At 38.6% G+C, this 10,570-nt stretch overlaps 1 protein-coding gene across 1 annotated transcript in view; it reads left to right on the top strand.

Annotated features, from left to right (window-relative positions):
- The window catches only part of Smad4 (SMAD family member 4), a 57,716-nt gene extending 48,054 nt beyond the window's left edge, over window positions 1-9,662 (top strand). Inside the window, exons 10-11 of the mRNA XM_029559217.1 lie at window positions 2,068-2,206; window positions 3,610-9,662. Coding sequence (XP_029415077.1) covers window positions 2,068-2,206; window positions 3,610-3,821 — 351 coding nt within the window. The 3' untranslated portion in view covers window positions 3,822-9,662. The remainder of the gene's footprint in view (window positions 1-2,067; window positions 2,207-3,609) is intronic.
- The last annotated feature ends 908 nt before the right edge of the window (window positions 9,663-10,570 follow it).

The following is a 10,570-nucleotide window of genomic DNA, read 5'->3' as shown; positions in this document are numbered from 1 at the left end:
GGGATGGCTCAGCAGTTAAGAGCATAGGTTGCACTTGCAGAGGACCTGAGCTCAATTCCCAGCGCCCACATGGTGGCTAACAACCGTCCATAACTCCAGTTCCAGGGAATCTGATGCCCTCTTCTGACCTTTGCAGGAATACACACACATATACACACACATTAATAAATAAAACAATAAATAAAATGAAATAGCACATTACTTTGACAAGGGAGGAGGTGAATGTGCCATGGACTCCTTCTTTACCCTGTCTTTGGCTTGCTTTGTGAAGAACACTGAAATTACTTCAAGTCTCCCTTAACTCATCTTGAAAGAATAGGGGCTACTAGAAAGGCCAAAACCCAAAACAATAAGTAACATTTAATAGTTTACTGTGTACTATAGTAAGTTGACAGTAACCCTATGAAAGTTATGTGCACTTAATCTCATAAGTATGAAGGCTAAGGATTCAAGGAACTTAAGCTTAATCCATGTAATTAATTGGTGATGGGATTCAAAACTGGCCTTTTTCTTTTAAAATTCTTCTGAAATTATAAATATTTTGAAACACTTTGTAAAATAGAGGTAAGTTTCATGAAATTATACTTGCCCATTACTTAGAGGAAGTAGTTTTATTTATTTATTTATTATTTATTTTTATCTTTATGTGTATGAGTGTATTGCCTGCATGTATGTATGTGTACCTCATGTGTGCAGTGCCCAAGGAGATCAGAAGAAGGTGTCGGATTCCCTGGAACTGGAGTTCTGGACAGCTGTTAGCTGCCATGTGAGTGCTGGGGATTGAACCCGGGTCCTCTGCAAGAGCAGTCAATACTCTTAACTGCTAAGCCATCTCTCCAGCCCTGACCGAAGTAGTTGTTTTTATAACTGTTTGGTTTATCCTTTTTTCCCCTTCTCTGGAGCATTTGAGAACAAGCCTTGTTTGTGTTATCTTGTCCAAGGTACTAAAGTTTATTTCTTATAAAAGTGTAGATGTGGGGACTGGAGTGATGGCCCAGTGGTTAAGAAAGCTTACTCCTTTTCAAGAGGACCTGAGCTCAGTTCCTGGCACTGATGTGGGGTGCCTCACAAACTGCCTGTAACTCTAGCTCCTGACAATGTGACGTCTTCTCATAGTTGCCATGGGCACTCACACATTTGGCACATACTCACAAAGATACACACACCCATAAATAAAAACAAAAATAAATCTTTCAAGGTTGGAGAGATGGTTCAGCAGTTAAGAATACTTAATGATCTTGCAGAGACCTGGATATGGTTCCCAGCACACATGGCAGCTAACAGCCTTCTGTAACTCCAGTTATAGGTGATCTGACATCCTCTTTTTTGTTGTCCTGGCACTGCATGCATGTGGTGCATTAACATATATGCAGGCAAAACACATTACATGTAAAAATTTTAAGAATTAAAGAATAAATCTTTAGTGAATAATAATGTAGGTGTTTTCTTTTATACCGAACAGTGTAATTTGCTGTACTCTTTAGAATCACAAGTATTGGCTAGATAACTAAAGCCATCACTGCCAGCCTGAAGAATACTCAGCAGTTTGGTTCTGAAGGAGGGGGTAATTTCCTAAGCATTCCCATGACACAGACAGGTAGCTTTTCACAAAAACAGTAACAGTTGGACCACATGGAACTCGAAAAAGTGTATAGAGCTATGTGGCAGCCAGAGTCATCCCGACAGTGACGTGTATGTACCGTTTGGTGATCTGCAAGCTGTCTTTCCTTGTTTTATACCAGTCACAGTTTAGATAGAAATTTTAAAAATTTAAATTACCCGGGCATGGTGGTGCACGCCTTTAATCCCAGCACTCAGGAGGCAGAGGCAGGTGGATCTCTGTGAGTTCGAGGCCAGCCTGGTCTCCATAGTGAATCCAGGAGCTGGGACTGGCTACAGGGAGACCCTGTCAAAAAAAAAAAAAAAAAAAAAAAAAAAAAAAATTTAAATTAATTATCTTCTTGTGAGAGGTAAATGAAGCTCTGCGTTTTCAGAATATTGCTTGTTGGCTTTTGATATGTTGCCATTTTTGATGGATACATAAACTTACGTGTTCTTTTTTTAAAGGTCTTTGATTTGCGTCAATGTCATCGACAGATGCAGCAGCAGGCAGCCACTGCACAGGCAGCAGCTGCAGCCCAGGCAGCAGCTGTGGCAGGAAACATCCCTGGTCCTGGGTCAGTAGGTGGAATAGCTCCAGCCATCAGTAAGTATGCTTTTATTATTTTTTTTTTAAGTGTAGTAGTGGCTCTTAATTTTGATTTCACTCAGGTGGTCAATTATTTTAAGCAATAATGGAAATTGAAATTTTTCCTGGGGTGATAGCATTTTAAATTTGTAAAAACCTTTCTTCTGTAGTAGTTGCCCTTTGCCTGGGACAGGATCCTGTTTGTATTTTTTGTATAAAAGGGAATAGGGGATAAAGGTGGCTATTATACTGCTAGTCTCCCCTTTTTAGTTGATGCTTATTACAGTTCCTTCCTACCAGCCAGGGGAATTACAGTCACTAAGTGCTTGACTTTATTCTGGTAAGAAAAGCCTTTTTCAGTTCCAGAATTGGACACCCTCCACTAAAAAAAAAAAAAAAAAAAAAGTATAAGCATGGAGAGAAAACTAAGTGAGGGTGGTATTTTGATAACTTGTAGACTTTTTTTTAATTTTAGGGTAAAATTGAACTGTGTGCCAGGTTTCACACTGATGGGGAATTTTTTACTGCAGAGTTAAACTCCTGACTATAGACTTTTATGATGGAAACACGTGGCACCCATCTTCCACGTCTGAAGGCATAACTAGTGATTCATTCAACCCCTGTTCTTAACCTCTTCAGTGTGGTAAGCAAATCACACTGGCTAAGGAAACTGCAGTGGCCCTGCAGGTTTCTACACAGTACATGCAAATGCCTCCCATTAGTATCATGGTAATAATAATAAATGTGGATTGACTTATATGACTGTATGTTCTGACTTGAAAATTAGATATAGAACTTGTGTTGTGACATGCTCAGGGGTTTACAATTTAGATATATACAAGACATACTCATTAATTCCTTTTTTTTTTTTTTTCACAAAAATTGGGGATCTAAATCATTTGCTAGTTTTAATGTTACAGCTATCTTTTCTAAATTATTCAGACTAATATTAAATTTCTTATTTTTATCTATTACCTAATTGTGTATTTTCCCTGTTAGGATCAAAATGGAGAGACAGTATGTGAGTCATTTGAGAGATATTAGTGAAGCCAGGTGTGTGGACTGTCTTATTATTAGTCATGTCTTACTTTGGCATGGCAGTTCAGACACTCAGGTTCTTAGAACCAGCCTGTGGACATGCCCTGCCTTTCACATACAAGTTCACTCTTATCCCTATGTCTCCACTTCTAAAGTGGAAAATAGGTGGAGTGTTGGTGGATTGTGACAATTTACTTTATAATCAACTGAAAAACACATGTAGAATGTCTTTTCAGTTCCTGTTAATAAAGTTTAGATCTACAGTTACTTGACACTTTGACAGAGAAGTTGTGTGCTGAGAAAAATAAGTAAAGAAGGCAGGATGTAGGGAGGATGGGAAGAGACCACTCTGTCCCTCTGACATCTTCAAACTTTTCCGTTAGGTCTCTCAGCTGCTGCCGGCATTGGAGTGGATGACCTCCGTCGCTTGTGTATACTCAGGATGAGCTTTGTGAAAGGCTGGGGACCGGATTACCCACGACAGAGTATCAAAGAGACGCCATGTTGGATTGAGATTCATTTACACCGGGCTCTCCAGCTGCTAGATGAAGTCCTTCACACCATGCCTATTGCAGACCCACAACCGTTAGACTGAGATCTCAGCATGGAGGCCCTTGCCATTTTCAGGATGGTGGACTATGAAATAATAACCCTGTTTATAATCTGAAGATCTATTTCATTTTTGTTCTGCTTTATCTTTTCATAAAGGGTTGAAAAATGTGTTTGCTGCCTTGCTCCTAGCAGACAGAAACTGGATTAAAACAATTTTCCCTCTATTTTAGAAATTTTCAGGCATGGCTCAGAGCTTGAAGATCAGAAAGAACCAATTCTTACTAAATCTTTACAAGTTGTATATGAAGGAGTCATTCCAGTGCTGGAAAACTCATCCCTTCAAAATGTCTTAGACCCTTTTATATGCAGAACATTGGTGTGTGTTAGTCTACAGAATGAATTCAATATTGCTGATTTTTAAAGGCAGAGAAGTTCTCAAAGTTATTTACCTATGTTATTTTGTGTGCAAGTTATTGTTGAACATACTTTTCTCCAAAATACTGTGCCATGTAGGTGAGTTAATTTTACCAAGAACAACTTTCCTGCTTAAAAACTAAGGTAGTAATGTATTATAACCTATCCAAAATATTTTTTTTTACAAGTTAAAGTAGTGAAGATTATTTCAATTTAGATTGTCTTGCAAACTTGAGTTGTCTTTTTGCCAAGACAAAAACACTAATCTGTGTGTATATTGACAATTCCTTAAAATTATCAAAGAAATATTTGTCATTTAAAATTACATTTGTTATCCTAATGGGTGACTGTAATCAAGACATATCTTTTGCCCTGTTAAACAGTAGATGAATTCTTCTATATTTCTAGGCACAGAGTTGGTTATAAAGATGCCTAGGGGAAGAATTTCTTTCCCTTTGCTAATTCATAGGGAGAAGGTTTTGTATTTAAAAAACACTAAAAGCAGTGTCACTCTGATATTTCACTGTTCTGCAAGGTGGCAATGCTTAAACTAAAATAATGAGTATTTTGGAAACTGCTAAATTCTATGTTAAATACTGTGCAGAATAATGGAAACATTGCAGTTCATAATAGGTAGTTTGGATATTTTTGTACTTGATTTGATGTGTGACTTTTTTTTCATATACTGTTTAAATCATGTATGTTTTGGCATTGTTTAAAATTCAGTTTTTGTATCTTGGGGCAAGACTGCAAACTTTTTTATACCTTTTGGTTATCTAAGCCCTTTGACATCAATGATCATATCCAGTCGGCAGTGACTTTGTATAGAGAATTTAAGTAGAAAAGTTACAGATGTATTGACTGTACCACAGACAAATATGTATGCTTTTTACCTAGTTAGTAGCGTAAATAAAACTGAATCTCAACATACAAGTTGAATTCTAGGTTTGATTTTTAAAATGCTTTTCTTTGCACTTTTGAGTCCAATCTCAGTGGCGAGACACCTTCTACCAAGTGACCGGCAGCAGCCAGTTGTTTTGGGCAGCTTTGGTTTTTTTTTGTTTTTTTCCCTCACATCCTACCAGGACTTTCCCATATACATTATAGATCGTGTGTAGAGTTGGTTATTTTTTAACTTTTATTGTACTGTAGCAAAAAATAGGCCTGGGATCAATAGTGTGAAATAGAATTGAGATCATCATCGAGATGTTTTTACTCTTGCTTGGAGGGCTTTTTGTGAGCTTTTTAAGAGCCTTTAAGGCATGGTAGTTTGGGAAACACTTAATGCCTACTAGCTTTCTCTGTGTCAGCCAAAAGGAGCACGTCCTCTACAGCTTGGTTCAGAAGGTCTCAATGAGACTCCTGGAAACCACTGAATGTGTTGTGATTGCAATGCAAATCTCAATCCAAGTTACACATCTGGTTTTTTAAAAGCTTCTCTACCAATTCATTTCTACTCTTCAGTACTTATAAGTAATTTTGGTAAAGACCTAGCTAGTTATCTGTATATGTTTGGTGATTCTTGGTGATTGTTTTAAAAAGATTTTATTGGCAGAATTATACAAAGCAATTTTTGTCTTTAGGTCCATTTTATTATGAATGGAGAATAAGAGTAAAAGGAAAGAGTTTTAGTATAATAGGTTTTTTAAATCCACATTATTTGACTAGAACCTTAGCCGTGCAGTGGTACAATTTGTTGCCTCTTTTCTACTTTATAGAAAATTTTCCATGTTTAATCATCTTCAGAAAATACGTGGAAAATATTTGCTAAGAAGTATCTCTGTAGAGCCAAGCACCTGTCTTGGTTTCTTTTACTAAGAGCCATAAAATATAGAAGTACTTCTAGTTATTGATTATATTTGTACTTACTGATTGTCATATGCTTTTAAGAAATCTAGTATGATACCAATTCCTGGCAGCTTAGTTGCTAAATCCTATTTCCTTCTATTCTTTAGAGGTTGCCCTCTTTAATGAATAAGATTAAAATCACCCTAGGTTTAAATTTTTCTGTCCATTTTAGGATAAAATAGTTTCTGCAGTTCTTAGAGTCTGATTATTATGTGGGTATGGTTCTCCCTAATTTGTATCTCAAGACTCTCCTAAAATTAAGTTTCAGCAGAAGCTGAATGAGAGATGAAGCAGATCCACCCAGTCTGAGACCATCTACTTTGTCTCATGCCTTTCTCCATTTGATCAAGAAAATCGTTAATGATATTGCCTTTATCTGCTTTGATAGAGTCTCCCTTGTTTGCTATACTTTAGTGCCCCTGGTATTCAAAGAAGATGAGAAACCACTGCCATGTAACCTTGTTTTTCTAGAAACAAGGCTCATTTGTACTACCCTAATCACTAGCGAGGTGACCATTGCTCCTAAAGATATTACAGGTTTACAGATCAGATGATCTGGCTTAGGAGAACTATTCCTAAAAAATCCAGTAACTCATTAAGCTGTACTTTATGTCAAAGTTAAAAATCCATTTTTGTGGTGAATAGTGTGGTTTGTACTAGCAACTTTGAAGGTAAACTGAAACCTGGGGATTTTTATCATCTGAAGAAGGATATTTTGCATTTTCCTGTAATGTTCCCTCAGTATCTATGAAGGTGGAATGTGTCTGCTCCTGTCTGGTAGTAACTGGCTAATTATCACTCATACGGAATTTTAAAATTTAATGTGTTGTCATATTTGTTGAGACCCTTTTGGAAGGAACAGGTTTTTTTTTTTTTTTCTGAGTTGGCCTGAGTTCTTTTTGGCAATCTGTGGCTTCTCTTTAATAGCGGCAGAGTGGTAAAGTGGTGAGTTAGGTTACTGAGGTAAATGAGCACATGGAAATAGTGCCCTGTGAAGTAAAAGAACTCGTATAGGTGGGACTTGGTACGGACTAGCAGGTAACCTCAGCCTAAAAAATTGCTTTTTCCCCCTAAAGGCAGGGCCATCTTGTGACAGATAATGATCTGTAAAGAATCCCCCCAACCCCACTTTACATGATTATAGAGAACAGGCTGTGAGATGCCTACGCCAGCCTTTTCAGGTTCCCTTCTAGAAACCAGATAATTTCTTCTCTTCTATACCAAGAAGGTTGTAAAAAGTCAGTGGCCTTACTCAGAGCAGCATCCTTGGCGGAGACTCATCCCTAGGATTTGTCTCAGTGCAGTCAGGTTGTTTACCTGGTATCATGGTCTAGTGAAATTTTCCATAACCTTGCCTTACCAAGCAGTACACTTTTTTTTACATTAGCCAGTTTTTTTTTTGATGGGAGTTACTCGATACATAAATCAGAATATACTGGATATAATTTTTTTTTGTTCTTAGCTATCTGTGTAGACTACCGGGGTTTCTAAGACAGACAAACTGTTACCTTTTCTAAATGTCCATGACTGCTGTGCTTTTGAAGTCTTAGTCCCCGTCATTTCCTTTTCCAGTCCTTCTCTTATAGCTGCCACTTGTATGGTCGTTTTTTGCCTCTCCTTAGTGTTTTCTTCCCTTTCTTAATCATTGCTTCCGACTGCTCAGGAAGGAAACAAGATGAGTGAAATTATTAGTATTTTTCCTTAAAAAATATGAACTCTGAGACAGTTCCGAAGATGCTTTCCTGTTGGGGGCTGAGAGGGACTCAGTGTGCTGGGATTCTACATTGGTTTGATTGCTTCCAGTGTTCCCTGGTGCTTGATGGTTGATGTGGAGAGAAGTGAATCATATTCATAATTTCCCCCCATAGTGTTTTGAAAGGTTTCATTTCCACTTAGTTGTTGCTCATGAAAGCTGGGATCACAGGTTTTCTAAATCAGCATTAGTAGCCAAGGTGGTATGCACGCACGCAAAACTTCATTCAGAAAACAAGGGGGTCACTTTTCCTTTGTTTTTGTGTCCTGTTAGCTGGCCTTCCTGTTCTATAGATGCTTTTGACCTATAGGTGCCTTTATGAGAATTGAGGGTCTGATACCATTCCCCAAGGAGTAGCTAATGTAATGACTGATGTTTTCAGGGATTTTAACATCAGACTTAAATGAATTAATGAAGCTGTTTATGCCTGGGTTTTTTGTTTTTTCAATGTAGGAAGGACTGAGGAGAAAATTTTGGTGAAGACAATCATTTTTCTCTGTTGATGTGGATACTTTTCACAAACTTTATTTAAGATGCTGTCTCAGTAGGTTCATGGACTTGTTCAACCTAAAACTAGTGGCTCTGGGATAGGCCAGACAGTTGTACTTTCTAATTTGTGCTCGACCACTCATTTAATGTGCCCTTCAGCAAGCCATGTACCTTCTCTGGGCCTCAGTTGCCTCATCTGTAAAATGAGGGAGTTGGACTGGTTCTGCCAGATCCGACTTGTAAGTGACCTTGCTAACCTTGCAGCAGTTTTGGCTTTGTTCTTTACCTTTGCTCTGCTGTTTGAGTGGGCTTTTTACTTATTTCCGTGTTACTCAAATGAGACTAGCCTTGATCTTTTATTACTATTCTGTGGACAAGAAGTTACATATTATGTCCTTAAGACTTAATTTTAACCAAAGGCCTAGCACCACCTTGGGAGCTACAGTAGGTACTTTACAAACAGAAAAAACAAAAGCCTGGGGTCCAGGGACCCTTCCTTTGATTTCTCTGCCTCTCTTCAAAGTTTATAAAGGCCTTTTCTGAGTCATGACATCCTGACTTTCAAGTTGGTCTGTTTGAGATTCCATCCTCCTAAGTGCTGGTCATTTTTTCACCTAAAATGGATTGAAATTCTGTTGTTAATGCCTAGTAATTTTAGAAGTCCTTTCTTTGGGTCTTTAGTTTCTTAACTCTTCTATGCTCAAAACAGGAAAATTTCTCCAAATTGTATCAATATCTCATTAATATGACTCAAGAAAACAGATCAGTACCTGATTATTCATTTATATTTGCCTCTTTTAAAAGTCCACCTTTTGGCTGGATCATTCAGAGTTCTCTTTCAGCCTACCTTTGAATGAGTATAATAAACGAGCTTGTTTTTTTTCAAGGACCTGAGAGCCTTCCTGGGGGTGGGTTAAGGGTGGGGGGTTGGGGAGTCCTGGTAGAGGCCAGCTCTGTGGTGGCTGGAGAAGGGATGAAACTGGCTGCTCTTGCTAAGGCTGCTTGTCATTGATAGAAGGACTCATGGACTTGGATTGGTTAACAGGCTAAATAATGGAGTTGGCAGGCTTCCTCCGAATACGGGGTTCTGATCAATGCATTGGATGTGTGACCTAACAGAAAAGCATGACTGCTCAGAGGTGATGACACCTGGTGTGCTACAGAGCCCAGTGTGTGGGAAGTAACTGGGCCGTTGGCAGATTTGGCAGTGGTACTCTCAACTCTGTCACCTCCCTGAGGTCCAAGGAATGCAGTGATGCCAAAACTAAGAGAAGAGCCACACAGCTTGTGCCTTGGGGAAGAACTGGTCAACTGAAGTACCAGTTGGTTCCTTTGTGGCTCTCTGTATACTTTTGTCTGGTTGAAGTTTGTGGCTTAAAATAGTCGAACCTTTCTTGAGAACTCTGTAACAAAGTATGTTTTTGATTAAAAGAGAAAGCCAACTAAACAATGTGCTCATTCTTTTTCTTAAGCTTGTGGATTCTTGGATCTGGAAAGAGTTCTTGATCCCTAAAATGATTTTCAAACTTGAGATGAACATTTTCTTTCATTTCTTGGGGACTGTTGAGATGGGAAATGAGGACATTCCAAATGTGACCCATGAAATAACCATCCTCATTCTGTTCTCATTTCTCTCTGAAGGAGGGGGTGGAGTGATAGTGATTGGAGAAGATGTGGATAGGCAGTGGGTGAGCAGCATGATGCTTAAAGGAGAGGCCTGAATTGGACTGTCATTGCCAGGCGGGGTTGAGGACAACCTTTCTGCTCAGTTGCCTCTAGGAAGTGAGTCACTAAGGAGGCTGTGTCAGGTAAGAGCTACCATGGCAATGGCTTGTAAATAGTATGACCATGTCAGTATTTTCTTTCTAATCTTAATGACACGAGTTTCAGAGATGTTTATCAGGCTGAGAGACTTGTTCGTTACTGTTTGCTAACCTGAGGTTTGTAATATTTTAGGCAAGAACTTGAGGGTAGTAGATTGGCATTCAGCCTTGTTGAGAAAAAAAAAATACTTTAACACATTTCAGGAGAAAAGGAAGTTGGAAGTTGTTTGTAGTCATTTTTTTGTCTTTGCCTTTTCTTTTTGAGACAAGGTCTCACTGTATAAGCCTGGCTGGCTTTTGAATTCATGATCTTCCTGTGTCAGCCTCTTGTATACTGAATTACAGGCCTGTGTGCCATCCACACTGCCCAGAGGTTCTTGCCTTGTGAGCATTGGTTTTATTCTTTGTGTTTTCACAAATGACAGTCTCAGAAATTGGAATGTTCCCAGCTCTCCTTCAACTCCT

This window comes from Nannospalax galili, unplaced genomic scaffold, assembly GCF_000622305.1.
Source record: "Nannospalax galili isolate Female #2095 unplaced genomic scaffold, S.galili_v1.0 scaffold489, whole genome shotgun sequence".
Classification (NCBI taxonomy): domain Eukaryota; kingdom Metazoa; phylum Chordata; class Mammalia; order Rodentia; family Spalacidae; genus Nannospalax; species Nannospalax galili.
Note: the sequence above shows the minus strand (reverse complement) of the source record. Positions and strands in the feature narration are given on the sequence as shown.